This window comes from Rutidosis leptorrhynchoides, chromosome 3, assembly GCF_046630445.1.
Source record: "Rutidosis leptorrhynchoides isolate AG116_Rl617_1_P2 chromosome 3, CSIRO_AGI_Rlap_v1, whole genome shotgun sequence".
Classification (NCBI taxonomy): domain Eukaryota; kingdom Viridiplantae; phylum Streptophyta; class Magnoliopsida; order Asterales; family Asteraceae; genus Rutidosis; species Rutidosis leptorrhynchoides.
Window position 1 is genome coordinate 238,288,867 of NC_092335.1, and position 17,120 is coordinate 238,305,986.

Genomic DNA, 17,120 nt, shown 5'->3' on the forward strand with positions numbered 1-17,120 from the left:
CATTCTTTTGTGCGAGGATCAAGATACTTTAATTGAGGTTCACACCATGAAACATCATTTTCTTTATTTTTCATTTCTCCCCCTAATCTAGGGAACAATGTTTCATTAAAATGACAATCAGCAAAACGTGCTGTAAAAACGTCACCTGTCATAGGTTCAATATACCTTAATATTGAAGATGTTTCATATCCAACATATATTCCCAACCTCCTTTGAGGACCCATTTTTGTACGTTGTGGTGTCGCAATTGGAACATACACTGCACAACCAAATGTTCTAAGATGGGAAATATTTGGCTCTTGACCAAAAGCAAGTTGTAGGGGGGAATATTTATGACTTGCACTTGGTCTGATGCGAATCAATGCAGCAGCATGTAAAATTGCATGACCCCATATAGATACAGGGAGTTTTGTTCTCATTATCAATGGTCTAGCGATTAACTGTAAACGTTTAATCAATGACTCGGCTAAACCATTTTGTGTATGCACATGAGCAACAGAATGTTCAACAACAATTCCTATAGACATGCAATAGTCATTAAATGCTTGAGATGTAAATTCACCAGCATTATCAAGTCTCACCCTTTTAATGGTGTAATCAGGAAAATGAGCTCTCAATTTAATAATTTGGGCAAGAAATTTTGCAAATGCCACATTACGGCTTGATAACAGACAAACATGAGACCATCTGCTAGATGCGTCTATTAGAACCATGAAATATCTAAATGGTCCACATGGTGGATGAATTAGTCCACATATATCACCTTGAATTCTTTCAAGAAACATTGGTGATTCTTTCTCAACCTTAAGTGGTGAGGGTCTAGTTATCAATTTTCCAAGAGAGCAAGATGTACATGGAACCATTGTATCATGATGGATTTTTCTATCCTTTAGTGGATGTCCATGAGTACATTCAATAATCCTTTTCATCATTGTTGATCCTGGATGGCCTAATCTGTTATGCCATAAACTGAATACACCAGGATCAATATATTTTTCGTTAACTACCATATGTATTTCTGGTACATTTATATGTGTATAATGTAATCCAGAACTAAGTCTTGGCAGTTTTTCAACCACATGACTCTTGTCAGTGATACTTAAATATTTCTCATTTTCTGTTGTCACTGACTGATAATCATACCCGTTAAGGTATATGTCGGAGAAACTCAATAAATTTCTGCTTGACTTGGGAGAAAATAAGGCATCATTTATTAAAAATTTTGTACCATTTGGTAGTATGAAATTTGCCTTTCCTATCCCTTTTATCAAGTTAGCAGGTCCTGATATTGTATGTATAGTTCCTTCCGTTGGTTTTAGATCAATAAAATATTTCTCGGATTTAAGTATAGTGTGTGTAGTTCCACTGTCTGCTATACAGAGATCTCCACCACTTGATTGATGTTGTATTCCAGCAAAATTCATATTGAACTTCATATATAAGAAATAAATAGTGAGTACATTAATATTACACAATATTTTAAACGCAAATAGATAGTACTGAAACATTTAGCAAACATAATGACAAAGACAGACGATATTAAATCGTTTATTTTTCAAAAGACACACAACTTAAACATTCAAGAAATCTTCATATAAATCAGATGGTTTCTCAGTGACTGTTGGATCAATATTATCCACAAAATTTACTTCCTTTTCTTTACCTTTCAGCGAATCCTGATACATCTTAACAAGATGTTTAGATGTTCGGCAAGTATTAGTCCAGTGGCCCATTCTACCACATCTGTAGCAAGATTCTTCAGAATTTTTAGAAGAATTTTCTTCAACATCTTGTTTAATGGGCTTGTTTTGTGGTTGATATTTATATTTTCGTGGATTACTATTTCTTTGACCACCACGGCCACGACCACGACCACGTCCACGCCCATTACCATTACCATAAGGATGGTTTCTACCATAGTTATGGCTTTTGGCATGATGATGGTGATGGTTATTATAACCACGACCTTGCCCGCGTCCTTGTCCCTGTTTATAATTATTTGCAGTATTTGCTTCAGGGATTGCAAGTGTACCAGTAGGACAGGATTGCTGATTTTTCATTAATAGCTCATCATTTTGCTCTGCAACTAAGAGATATGAATTAAGTTCAGGATATGTTTTGAACTTTAGCATTCTCAAATTTCTTTGCACTGTGATGTTTGCAGCATTCATTGTGGAGAAAGTTTTCTCCATCATGTCTGCATCACTAATTTCATGTCCACAGAATTTAAGTTGTGAACATGTATTATACAGAGCTGAGCTGTATTCATTTACTTTCTTAAAGTCTTGGAACCTTAATGTTCTCCATTGTTCCATTGCAGCTGGAAGTAAAATTTCTCTTTGATTATTGAATCTGCTTTTGAGACCTTCCCATAAAACATGGGGATCTTCTACAGTCACATAATTATTTTGTAAGCATTCATCAATATGTTGATGAATAAAGCAACATGCCGTAGCTTGTTCTTTTTCAGAACAAGTGTTGTTTTCATTTATGGTTTCAAGAATGCCCATTGATTTAAGATGCATTTTTACTTTTATAACCCATGGCATGTAGTTGTTTCCAGTTGATTCTAAAGGAGTAAATTTAAGCTTTTCCAGATTCGACATTTTCTATTATCAAAAATTAAAACAAACATCATGATAAATTAGAGTCAATTTATATTCATAAGTATATAAACATTAAACATAAATTTAATATAACATAAATGATAAGTAGGTGACAGTGTCGACCATGTGTAAGCAATCATAAATAAATGTTATATAACAAAAATATAAATATTAGTAAACATAAATGAAAATTTGGCGACAGTGTCGACCATATATTTTTTCAGGTGGTATAACCGACCTATATCATTCTGGTGGTATAACCGACCATATATCATTTTGGTGGTATAACCGACCATATATCATTTTGGTGGTATAACCGACCATATATCATTTTGGTGGCAGAGCCAACCATATTTAGTATTAAGATTATCGTGCTGATAACGTGTTATAATTCAGTAGGCTTATAACTACCTTTAGTGGTTTGATTCTTGATGTTATAATTCAGTAGGCTTATAACTACCTTTAGTGATTTGATTCTTGATTTAGAATACTAATAATGAAGTGTAAGAACAAAGATGATAATGGAGAGAAAGAAAGAAACACTTTGTAAGTGTGAGAAATGGTGCAAGTTTAATGCTTGCATTCATGAGTATTTATAGCCTAAAATCTCAATATAAAAATACATACTTTGTGTACCAAAATTGACTATATGTATACACCAAAATTGACTATCCATATCTATATTATTATTATTATTATAACAAAAACATAATTGTAACACAATATTTTATTTGCATTAACACTGAGGAAAATAATACAACTAAAACAAAACGCAAAAAATCCATGTGAAAAAGAAAGTATCATATAATTACATGCTTGTCAAATGGATATATACTTACAGTTTTCGGGTTATATATATACTTGTTTTTCTTCATAAAAAAGAAGAAGTTAAAAATGAACAAAAATTCATGGATCATGAGATGGACCCACATCAGTTGTTGATCCAATTCCAACTTGTAACCATGAAGATGAACTCCCACTGACATTACTCATTTCTTTTAATTCACTTAATTTTGCCAATTTCAATTTACTATCAGCTTCATCATCCTCAATTGTTGCTTCTTTCTCTTGATTACTTGTGTTGATCTTCTGATCATGATCTTCTTGTTGATCACCAGCTTTGTGCCGATCTTTCTCATGATCTACATTCAATGAATGTAAATTAATCTCGGTTGAAACCTCGAAACTCAGAGGTGGGTATTTGTGATGAGATTGATCTTGTTGTACTGGGAGATTAAGATCGAGTGCTTTCGATTTATTTAGTATTTGAGATGGTAACGCTAATGCTCGACGATGAAGTTGTTCTATATGTTCATGGAAGTTAAATTTGGCTATAGTAGAAGTATCACTCATGTTAGATGTAAGCCAATGGCATCTTTTGTGTCCACCAAGTGCTTGGCCCGATGCGAAGATCCTATTACAAATTGAGCACTTGTGTACTTTTGATTTTCGACGTGCTGCTCCAACTAATGGTGGTGGTGGTGCAGTGCTTGGACCTTGGTTAAATTGATAACTCGAGATTGGTTTTGGTGATGGGAAGTATTCGTTTTGTGTTATAACATCATCATCACCAATATTATCATCAAATTGATCATTTCGTGCCGCGAAACAACCTTTTACCTTTTTGTGACTTGCTCTATGACCACCTAATGCTTGATGTGAATTGAATACCTTTTTGCATGCTTTGCATTCAAACATGCCTTTTGGAGTTGTAGCTACACCTTTTGCTTTATCCAAAGGTGGTGGTGGTCTAGTAAAAGTTGTTAGAAATGTTGTACTAAAAATAGGGTTTCGCGGTTGCTCCTCCCTAATAGGGGAGGCGTACATCGAATCTTCTATATCGGTTTCTATAGGATCAACTCGAGCGTTTGATAAATCCATCAAGCATTTAGCTAGAGCTAGATCTTCATCTTCACTAGATGGACAATTTGAGTTAAAGCTACTAACTTTAGCCCTAAATGATCTTTTTCTTTTCGACCATCCGCTAGCGCTAGCTCCACCGCTATAATCTCTTTGTGCACCTTGATTTTCATCATCATAACCCTCGTCCTCGTCAGCCTCGGATTCAGGTGATGAAACTAGCGACTCACCATCGTCTGAGCTGCATTTTCGATGTTCAAGAAACGATTTCCATGATAAGAATTCTTTCCCACAATTCTCACAAACGCGACAACTTTTTAATCGATTAGGGTTTGTTCTTAATGCATACATTCTCTTGTTACCTTGTTTATCTTCCCAATCGCTTGCGGGATCTTCATCGTCAAGATTCCCCGTATCATCACCAATACCATGAGCCCTCATATGGCCACCTAATGCTCTTCCGCACATGAAACCCTTTTTACATATTCGACAAAAATGTTTAAACTTTGTGTGTTGATCATCAGCACTACTAGCCATAAAAAAAGATGAAAAAGGTTAGAAAAGAGGAAGGGAAGAGAGACAAAGGAGGAAAAACTATGTAATAAAAACATGAAAACAAAAGAGAAAAAAAAGGGAAATTAAGTGAACAAAATAATTGAGGGTGGAGTCATGTTCTTGTAGTTGAAGTAATTGTAAAGTTGAATGGTGTAAACAAGTTTGGTCCTGGTTTTTAGTTAGAGTAATGGTTTTGTGGTTTGATAGAGAGAAAATAGACTGTAAGTTGAGTGTGTGTGACAAGTGGAAGGAGGGTATTATGTTTGAAGACTTTTTCTACTATCCATTTTTATAGTGTTAGTGGTACAAGTTTTTTCCCCCTAAAACATGTCCATAATGATTTCTCATTCACTAGATTGCGATTTATATACAAAAAGAATACATGCAATTTTTAACATTTTGGTCTAGTTTATTTTGTCTTAAAAAAATTTAAATAGTTGTAGTGTATTATTATCTAATTTATAAATTTACTAACTGCCATAAGGCGTAGGCTATTTTATTGGCCAGAACTAGATTACACGACACGAAATATCCCATAACCTAAGACCTCTAATTTGAGGTTAACCAACTTGACCGACTTTTAGACCTAAACAGTGATCAGTGTTCACTATAATCAACAATCGTGTCAACTCTCGTTGTACACAATCAATCCCTGTATCAACTAGTTAAATGATATGACTCATTACCGTCTCCATTCAACGCACAAGTATCTAGAACATTTAATCAATTAAACAAATATGACAGACTCCAACAAACGTCACTGAATTGGACAACCACAATTATCAATCAATCAAAAGCTTAGAACTTTATGAACAATTGGACTCCAATGAATCTCTTTCTACTAGACAATCACAATTATCAATCAATTCAGCAATGAGCATCAACAAGCAAAACCCAATTTCGCGACGATGTTCGCAATGTCATCAAATGTTGTAAACTCCTGCTTGGAGTGAGAATCAAAAATATTCTTCTTTTGAAATAGGAAAATGTAATAACCGTTTCAAAAAATGTACTTTATTATAATTTTCTATGTTTAAATATTATACTATTGTAGCTCATGTGATAGTGACCTGTCTCTATTAACGAGAGGTCATTGGGGTGCAGCATTGCACACACGGTTGCCCCTTTATCCTTGAATTTCACCTAAGGGTGCCTTCCGCACATTGCATTGCGGGGGCAGTGGAGGAGGGGGTTTTACCGTTCATGCCTTCGGATTTGGCCGAATTTCCTCCTGGACAGAAGTTGGAAGCGGGTTATGCAACTACGGGAGATGAGCGCATTGGTGGTTAAGTCTCTCTGAGGTGATCGTGTATTGCTCATAAAAAAAAAACAAAGGTGAGGTCTTAAACAGGAAGTTCAAAATGGTTGAGATTTGTAAGCAACGTCATTCTACATTGTATAATCTTAACAAATGATAAACCACGATTCTACTATACTATATAGTGCCATATATCTGCTACTTTAGTTTATTTTTATGGGTTAGTAGCTTATATAAGATACAGATAGATAAACCAATATAAAGAGATTATAAAATATGTACAAGTTCGGAATCAAGATCGTTTAAGGTAGGCTATAATCAAATTCTAAACTAATCAAACTTGAATAACTCAGCTCGTTTACACTCGTACCTTTAGTTCATTTTAATCGGCCCAATCTAAGCCCAAACACGTATGTGACGAAACCTAAATTTCTTAACGGAGTATTATTTTTTTTATCATCATAAGAGAACCAAATCTATCTTCTATAGTTTCTATTAAAATGCTAAAATGATGACATCATAAATAAGCATTTTTCTTTTAAAAAAAACCAAAATACAAAAAAGAAAAATTTAGAGGCCATGTGATGATGTAATATAATACTAAAATATTAAATCAAAAACTAATTACTTTTATTTAAAATAATTAAACCCGCTGTAAAAAATTATACTCCGTATTCGTATCTGTTCCAATTTCAAATTAAGGTTTCTTTATATCTAAAAAAACACACGTACAGAGTTCTAAAATCTTCCTCAGAATTTTGATAATAGTTCTAAAATCTGAATCATCCATCTGTTACATCTTCTTGAAACCCTACATCTAGGTATTTTCTTCAACATATAATTTTATTTCATATTCAATTGGAAGACATCATTAAATCGGGGATGTTTTCGGAATCAACATGTAATATTTTCAATCTTCGAGATTTATTTTTCATATAAGGTTTCTTCCTTTTCAGATATGTAATTTACATGTAGATAATATCATTTACACTCAATTACTTTTATCATTCTTCATCTTCTCAGTTCATTCGGGTTATTTACCAATACCGCTGCAATCGGGATTATTGTTCCAGTATTATCATTTACACTTAATCATTAGGGTTTGTTTTTTGCATCTCAATAAAATCGGGGCGTTCTATATATGTTTGATTTTCATGATGCTCTATAATTTTAAATTTAATTGTAATTGTAAATTTGTAATTGAGCAGGTTGATTAGGGCTGTCAAATGGAAGAACAAGAAGTTTGAAAATTGGTTCCAGGTTTCATATTATAATATATATGTTAATGAGAGGTTGAATTACAACCAGCACTTAGTTATTAGATATGTTAACATCTTCAGTATGTTAAGAATATGCTTTCTCATTAAAAATATTTTAAAAAGTCTTATGGTGAGTACATCTTGAATAAAGGTTTATGGCTGTGGCATTTTGAATGGTATTTCCATTGGTTTTCTTAACTTGAACATTGGTTCTAACTCCATTTGCTTCTCTCAGATATGTAATATTTGATTTTCATTGTTCTAAGTATTTTTCAATGCTCTCATACAAGGGCATGTGGCAAGACCCAAGATCATAAAGGTCAAGATCATAAAGGTATTACTTCTACCATGTCTTTTATTTTAATTTTTTTTATTTTTTAATATTTTGACTTTCTTAAGAGGATTTCTATAATCTATACACTTCAACAAGAAATAATCTATCCCATTCTCTTTCTCCCTATGTTTCATCACATCTTTCTCCCATGTAGATGTTCTTGATTTTAACAACTGTAGTAACCTTCATTGTATAGTAATGTGACCCATCTAACTTTCTTTGAATAGGAACGTGCCCATCTAGCGTATGCAATTTTTTTGACCAAGATAAAAAAGACGTTGTTAACTGTCATATAAGTGCTTGAACATTTTATTGTGTTATTGATTAAATTGTGATAGTTGTAACTTTGTTAGTAGTCATAAACAACAATCAAATTGGCCAACCCCTTAAAGATTCTAAAAGCTCTAATGGGTCAAAGTATTCTTTAATATATCATATACTACTTGCTAATGGATTTAGTACAAAATATATTTTCATTATTCAATTTAAACCCATTTAGTATTGTTCCTATCAACTACCATTTGGATTTGAATCCACTCGTGTTGTTTAATCATGATGATAAAACATTTGAAGGATGAAGATGAAGATGAAGATGATGGTATAAGCCATTTGATTTGTGGATATTTAAGGTGAGTATAAATCAAATCAATTGCAGGTAATTAATTTCCGTTTTTTTATTTAACCTAATTGAATTATCATATGGTTGTTTTGGTTTATGTGGATGAAGGATAAGAAATCTTAACATTATGTGTGATATTTACTTATTGAACACTAAGTGTTCGATAAAATGCCACAAAGAAGTTCAAGATCGACTGTAGTTCTTTCTCTTTTATTATTTTAATTTGAATGATTATCAAATTCATTCAAGTTCTTTAATGCAATCCTTTATTTTTTAGGTAAGGAGTAACATTGAGATGTGAGAATATAGCATCAACAGATAGTAGTGTTAGATAATGCTCAGGTATTTTTTTGGAGTTATAATATGTTGTTACTTATGCTTATGTTAGTTACGTTACTTATCCACCATCTCTAATTATGCAGATAATTGTTGTGTAGGTTGTGTTTAGCGAGGCTTTGAGTCAGGTTATGTGCTTTTCAAGTAGCTTTCCTAAATTCAGTGAGTTCCATTTAGGTGGGTCAAATGTTTGGTTCATTTTTTTATATAGTATTTGCATACTTGCATTTATTGTTTGAAGCTTGCTGTTATGTGAAAAAGAAACTATGAATACATTCATCATACAAACTAAAATTTTTAACTACTACTTATCAGTGTAAACTAAAAAAAAAAAAAAATCAGTGTATTTCAATCTCAATTTTTAATTGTAGAAAGTATCAAAGGTATGTAAACATTTAGCTGATGGAGTTATTTATAATCCATTCATATCTTTGTTTAGTAGTTATATGTATTATGATTTAGTACAAGATTGGTTGCTGCAAGTATGGATCAAGATCAACATTGGATGTTTTTGGCTGTGCTGACTGCTCGCATATTGGTGTTTGTATATGTCGTATATACAGTGTTGGTCTAATTGCAGATGTTATTTTTCCAGGAATAACGTTTCATGTTCGATTCGTCGGGCTTTATGGACAGGAAAAGGTTGTGAGCAATATCCAAGCGAATTATATAGACTTTTTGGAGCTTTCGTTGGACACTTACATCTAACAAACTAAAGGTTCGCATGATATGTTCCAAACATATATCCTTTGGGTGTATTAATATCTATGTAGTTAGTGAACTATAGTAACACAATGATTGTAGATATATGTTATTAAATGGTCCTTTTATTTATGTTTTGTTAATCATCTTTATGTTTTCTTTGTTATTTATCGAATTTTTAAAATGGTACTACAGAAACACGATGATTGTAGATATATGTTATTAAATGATCCTTTTATTTATGTTTTGTTAATCATCTTTATGCTTTCTTTGGTATTTATCGGATTATTAAAATGGTTATGTTATGGAAGTTTTTCAGGTTGGAGATTATCATCGAAGTCTTGTGAAGTTGAGGACGCAATCGAACATTTGAGTAAGCAAATTTTGAAGTAATATCACCCTTTACTCTCATTTATTTCTTATTACCATTGATTATATTAATTTGTATATTCATCTTCAACTTCAGTTGTTTTTGATAAAAGGTATTATGGTAAGTTTTTATCATTTTCAACAGTTAGGGTTAGGGTTTTTTAGATTTAGTTTTCACTTAATATTATTGTGTAGATCAATGATATTCGGTTGTGGTTCTGTACTATTAAGAAATAGAAGAGTGCATGGAACTTTTTGGGAACTAAGAATTTGGATTCCATTTTTTATTTGTTGTACATTTATGCTTAGTAGTTAAACTGTGTTTGGTTATTTGGTATAGGTGTTGGGCAAATCTTGGAAATTAAGGATAAAGAATATATATATGTTTCTCATTGAGGTAACTCTGTTCACTTGATATTTGATCACAGTTTTTGGTGTCCTTATACATTTACTGTATCATTATTTCTCTTCTGATACAAGATGATGGCAAGGTATAGACTCATTTCCATTTTTCTTCTATATCAGTGTGTGGTTTAAGAAGTTTCCAGTTGTGATGATGTTGTGATGATTCCTGATGGCAGACTTATTATTTTGCTTTTATGGCTGTATCGATTAAACATAAAGGAGGATGTCGAGAGGTAATTGTCTCAAAGTTGTTGCGAACAATTGTGTTCATGTTATTTAGTTTTTCCTATGTTTTGCAGAGGTTAAATATTATTTTTACCATCATTTGCAACTTTGTAGAATGAAAAAATAGTAATGAATATATTATCATACATCAGCCCTTCGTTTTATTATTTGTTAACTCTCAAACTATCTTAAGTATATGTTCTTTTTATAAGAATATACACTTATTAGTAACACAAGTTAGGAGTTTTTATGAATTAAGATATTTTTAAATCATCTTTTGGCCAATGGACTAAAGAGCTCTTAATTGTGAGCTGTTGCAGTGAGTTTTTAATTGGGATTATCACCTAAATGCCCATTTTTCTACCTTTTTTTGGCTCATAACCCATAAAATAAAAAAGTTGACAATTTGACCGCGCAAGGGCGCAAGGTGCCTCTTTGCGACCTTGCTCCCCGGTGGACGCAAGGTGCCTCTTGCGACCTTTGCTCCCCGGGGACGCAAGGACGCAATGTGCCTTTTGTGTGACACCCCGTACAAAATCAACGTGTACGGATCATCAACAACAGGATCATTACATGGTCACAACGCTATATGCTGTTTAAAACAAGTTTTGCATTCATGAAAAGGTAACGTCTTTACCAACTTCAAATGTTTTACAAAAGATAACGTGCTTCTTCCGGTTCCTCTTCGGGAACTTGTGAATCAGTCCACGAATCATTCCAATTTACATTTGACTCTTCATTATTATTAGGTGAGTCAATGGGACTAGTTCTAGAGGTAGATATCTATCACATAATATCAAACACGTTAAGAGATTAATATATCACATAATATTCACATGTTAAAAATATATAGTTTCCAACAAAATTTGTTAAGCAAATTTTTTTTTTTCCAAGTAAACACGGTCGAAGTCCAGACTCACTAATGCATCCTAACAAACTCGATAAGACACACTAATGCAAAATTCTGGTTCTCTAAGACCAACGCTCAGATACCAACTGAAATGTCCCGTTCTTATTGATTAAAAACGTTCCATATTAATTGATTTCGTTGCGAGGTTTTGACCTCTATATGAGACGTTTTTCAAAGACTGCATTCATTTTTAAAACAAACCATAACCTTTATTTCATAAATAAAGGTTTAAAAAGCTTTACGTAGATTATCAAATAATGATAATCTAAAATATCCTGTTTACACACGACCATTACATAATGGTTTACAATACAAATATGTTACATCGAAATCAGTTTCTTGAATGCAGTTTTTACACAATATCATACAAACATGGACTCCAAATCTTGTCCTTATTTTAGTATGCAATAGCGAAAGCTCTTAGTATTCACCTGAGAATAAACATGCTTTAAACGTCAACAAAAATGTTGGTGAGTTATAGGTTTAACCTATATATATCAAATCGTAACAATAGACCATAAGATTTCATATTTCAATACACATCCCATACATAGAGATAAAAATCATTCATATGGTGAACACCTGGTAACCGACATTAACAAGATACATATATAAGAATATCCCCATCATTCCGGGACACCCTTCGGATATGATATAAATTTCGAAGTACTAAAGCATCCGGTACTTTGGATGGGGTTTGTTAGGCCCAATAGATCTATCTTTAGGATTCGCGTCAATTAGGGTGTCTGTTCCCTAATTCTTAGATTACCAGACTTAATAAAAAGGGGCATATTCGATCAACCATAGAATGTAGTTTCACGTACTTGTGTCTATTTTGTAAATCATTTATAAAACCTGCATGTATTCTCATCCCAAAAATATTAGATTTTAAAAGTGGGACTATAACTCACTTTTACAGATTTTTACTTCGTCGGGAAGTAAGACTTGGCCACTGGTTGATTCACGAACCTATAACAATATATACATATATATCAAAGTATGTTCAAAATATATTTACAACACTTTTAATATATTTTGATGTTTTAAGTTTATTAAGTCAGCTGTCCTCGTTAGTAACCTACAACTAGTTGTCCACAGTTAGATGTACAGAAATAAATCGATAAATATTATCTTGAATCAATCCACGACCCAGTGTATACGTATCTCAGTATTGATCACAACTCAAACTATATATATTTTGGAATCAACCTCAACCCTGTATAGCTAACTCCAACATTCACATATAGAGTGTCTATGGTTGTTCCGAAATATATATAGATGTGTCGACATGATAGGTCGAAACATTGTATACGTGTCTATGGTATCTCAAGATTACATAATATACAATACAAGTTGATTAAGTTATGGTTGGAATAGATTTGTTACCAATTTTCACGTAGCTAAAATGAGAAAAATTATCCAATCTTGTTTTACCCATAACTTCTTCATTTTAAATCCGTTTTGAGTGAATCAAATTGCTATGGTTTCATATTGAACTCTATTTTATGAATCTAAACAGAAAAAGTATAGGTTTATAGTCGGAAAAATAAGTTACAAGTCGTTTTTGTAAAGGTAGTCATTTCAGTCGAAAGAACGACGTCTAGATGACCATTTTAGAAAACATACTTCCACTTTGAGTTTAACCATATTTTTTGGATATAGTTTCATGTTCATAATAAAAATCATTTTCTCAGAATAACAACTTTTAAATCAAATTTTATCATAGTTTTTAATTAACTAACCCAAAACAGCCCGCGGTGTTACTACGACGGCGTAAATCCGGTTTTACGGTGTTTTTCGTGTTTCCAGGTTTTAAATCATTAAGTTATCATATCATATAGATATAGAACATGTGTTTAGTTGATTTTAAAAGTCAAGTTAGAAGGATTAACTTTTATTTGCGAACAAGTTTAGAATTAACTAAACTATGTTCTAGTGAATACAAGTTTAAACCTTCGGATAAGATAGCTTTATATGTATGTATCGAATGATGTTATGAACATCATTACTACCTCCAGTTACTTGGATAAACCTACTGGAAATAAGAAAAATGGATCTAGCTTCAAAGGATCCTTGGATGGCTTGAAAGTTCTTGAAGCATAATCATGACACGAAAACAATTTCAAGTAAGATTTCCACTCGAAATAAGATTGTTATAGTTATAGAAATTGAATTAAAGTTTGAATATGATTATTACCTTGTATTAGAAAGATAATCTACTGTAAGTAGCAAAGGTTTCTTGATCTTGGATGATTACTTGAAATGGATTTAGAAAACTTGGAAGTAAACTTGCAATCTTGGAAGTATTCTTGATTTTATGAAACTAGAACTTTTGGAATTTATGAAGAACACTTAGAACTTGAAGATAGAACTTGAGAGAGATCAATTAGATGAAGAAAATTGAAGAATGAAAGTGTTTGTAGGTGTTTTTGGTCGTTGGTGTATGGATTAGATATAAAGGATATGTAATTTTGTTTTCATGTAAATAAGTCATGAATGATTACTCATATTTTTGTAATTTTATGAGATATTTCATGCTAGTTGCCAAATGATGGTTTCCACATGTGTTAGGTGACTCAAATGAGCTGCTAAGAGCTGATAATTGGAGTGTATATACCAATAGTACATACATCTAAAAGCTGTGTATTGTACGAGTATGAATACGGGTGCATACGAGTAGAATTGTTGATGAAACTGAACGAGGATGTAATTATAAGCATTTTTGTTAAGTAGAAGTATTTTTATAAGTGTCTTTAAGTCTTTCAAAAGTGTATGAATACATATTAAAACACTACATGTATATACATTTTAACTGAGTCGTTAAGTCATCGTTAGTCGTTACATGTAAATGTTGTTTTGAAACCTTTAGGTTAACGATCTTGTTGAATGTTGTTAACCCATTGTTTATTATAACAAATGAGATGTTAAATTGTTATATTATCATGATATTATCATATATAATATATCTTAGTATGATATATATACAGTTAAATGTCGTTACAACGATAATCGTTACATATATGTCTCGTTTCGAAATCATTAAGTTAGTAGTCTTATTTTTACATATGTATTTCATTGTTAATACACTTAATAATATATTTACTTATCATTTAACATAATTAACCAAGTGTATCAATATCTTAATATGATTCATATGTACCTAGTAAGACGTTGTTATAACGATAATCGTTATATATATCGTTTTCGAGTTTCTTAAATTAATAGTCTCATTTTTATGTATATAACTCACTGTTAAAATACCTAATGAGATACATACTTATAATAAAATTATGTTAACTATATATATAACCATATATATGTCATCGTATAGTTTTTACAAGTTTTAACGTTCGCGAATCACCGGTCAACTTGGGTGGTCAATTGTCTAAATGAAACCTATTTCAATTAATCAAGTCTTAACAAGTTTGATTGCTTAACATGTTGGAAACACTTAATCATGTAAATAACAATTTCATTTAATATATATATAAACATGGAAAAGTTCGGGTCACTACAGTACCTACCCGTTAAATAAATTTCGTCCCGAAATTTTAAGCAGTTGGAGGTGTTGACGTATCTTCTGGAAATAAATGCGGGTATTTCTTCTTCATCTGATCTTCACGCTCCCAGGTGAACTTGGGTCCTCTACGAGCATTCCATCGAACCTTAACAATCGGTATCTTGTTTTGTTTAAGTCTCTTAACCTCACGATCCATTATTTCGACGGGTTCTTCAATGAATTGAAGTTTTTCATTGATTTGGATTTCGTCCAACGGAATAGTGAGATCTTCTTTAGCAAAACATTTCTTCAAATTTGAGACATGGAAAGTGTTATGTACAGCCGCGAGTTGTTGAGGTAACTCAAGTCGGTAAGCTACTGGTCCGACACGATCAATAATCTTGAATGGTCCAATATACCTTGGATTTAATTTCCCTCGTTTACCAAATCGAACAACGCCTTTCCAAGGTGCAACTTTAAGCATGACCATCTCTCCAATTTCAAATTTTATATCTTTTCTTTTAATGTCAGCGTAGCTCTTTTGTCGACTTTGGGCGGTTTTCAACCGTTGTTGAATTTGGATGATCTTCTCGGTAGTTTCTTGTATTATCTCCGGACCCGTAATCTGTCTATCCCCCACTTCACTCCAACAAATCGGAGACCTGCACTTTCTACCATAAAGTGCTTCAAACGGCGCCATCTCAATGCTTGAATGGTAGCTGTTGTTGTAGGAAAATTCTGCTAACGGTAGATGTCGATCCCAACTGTTTCCAAAATCAATAACACATGCTCGTAGCATGTCTTCAAGTGTTTGTATCGTCCTTTCACTCTGCCCATCAGTTTGTGGATGATAGGCAGTACTCATGTCTAGACGAGTTCCTAATGCTTGCTGTAATGTCTGCCAGAATCTTGAAATAAATCTGCCATCCCTATCAGAGATAATAGAGATTGGTATTCCATGTCTGGAGACGACTTCCTTCAAATACAGTCGTGCTAACTTCTCCATCTTGTCATCTTCTCTTATTGGCAGGAAGTGTGCTGATTTGGTGAGACGATCAACTATTACCCAAATAGTATCAAAACCACTTGCAGTCCTTGGCAATTTAGTGATGAAATCCATGGTAATGTTTTCCCATTTCCATTCCGGGATTTCGGGTTGTTGAAGTAGACCTGATGGTTTCTGATGCTCAGCTTTGACCTTAGAACACGTCAAACATTCTCCTATGTATTTAGCAACATCGGCTATCATACCCGGCCACCAAAAATGTTTCTTGAGATCCTTGTACATCTTCCCCGTTCCAGGATGTATTGAGTATCTGGTTTTATGAGCTTCTCTAAGTACCATTTCTCTCATATCTCCAAATTTTGGTACCCAAATCCTTTCAGCCCTATACCGGGTTCCGTCTTCCCGAATATTAAGATGCTTCTCCGATCCTTTGGGTATTTCATCCTTTAAATTTCCCTCTTTTAAAACTCCTTATTGCGCCTCCTTTATTTGAGTAGTAAGGTTATTGTGAATCATTATATTCATAGATTTTACTCGAATGGGTTTTCTGTCCTTCCTGCTCAAGGCATCGGCTACCACATTTGCCTTCCCCGGGTGGTAATGAATCTCAAAGTCGTAATCATTCAACAATTCAATCCACCTACGCTGCCTCATATTCAGTTGTTTCTGATTAAATATGTGTTGAAGACTTTTGTGGTCGGTATATATAATACTTTTGACCCCATATAAGTAGTGCCTCCAAGTCTTTAATGCAAAAACAACCGCGCCTAATTCCAAATCATGCGTCGTATAATTTTGTTCGTGAATCTTCAATTGTCTAGACGCATAAGCAATCACCTTTGTTCGTTGCATTAATACACAACCGAGACCTTGCTTTGATGGGTCACAATAAATCACAAAATCATCATTCCCTTCAGGCAATGACAATATAGGTGCCGTAGTTAGCTTTTTCTTCAATAACTGGAACGCTTTCTCTTGTTCATCCTTCCATTCAAATTTCTTCCCTTTATGCGTTAATGCAGTCAAGGGTTTTGCTATTCTGGAAAAGTCTTGGATGAACCTTCTGTAGTAACCAGCTAATCCTAAAAACTGGCGTATGTGTTTCGGAGTTTTCGGGGTTTCCCACTTTTCAACAGTTTCTATCTTTGCCGGATCCACCTTAATACCTTCTTTGTTC

General features: G+C 33.1%; 1 protein-coding gene across 1 annotated transcript; it reads right to left on the minus strand.

Annotated features, from left to right (window-relative positions):
* Positions 1 to 3,512: 3,512 nt before the first annotated feature.
* On the minus strand, positions 3,513 to 5,003 carry LOC139900890 (uncharacterized). Its single transcript, XM_071883640.1, has one exon. It carries the CDS (start codon positions 5,001 to 5,003, stop codon positions 3,513 to 3,515), a length of 1,491 nt encoding a protein of 496 aa, XP_071739741.1.
* Between the last annotated feature and the right edge of the window lie 12,117 nt (positions 5,004 to 17,120).

Excerpts from the sequence above, each read along its gene's own strand:
- LOC139900890 (XM_071883640.1), bottom strand. The coding sequence starts at position 5,003 with ATGGCTAGTAGTGCTGATGATCAACACACAAAGTTTAAACATTTTTGT.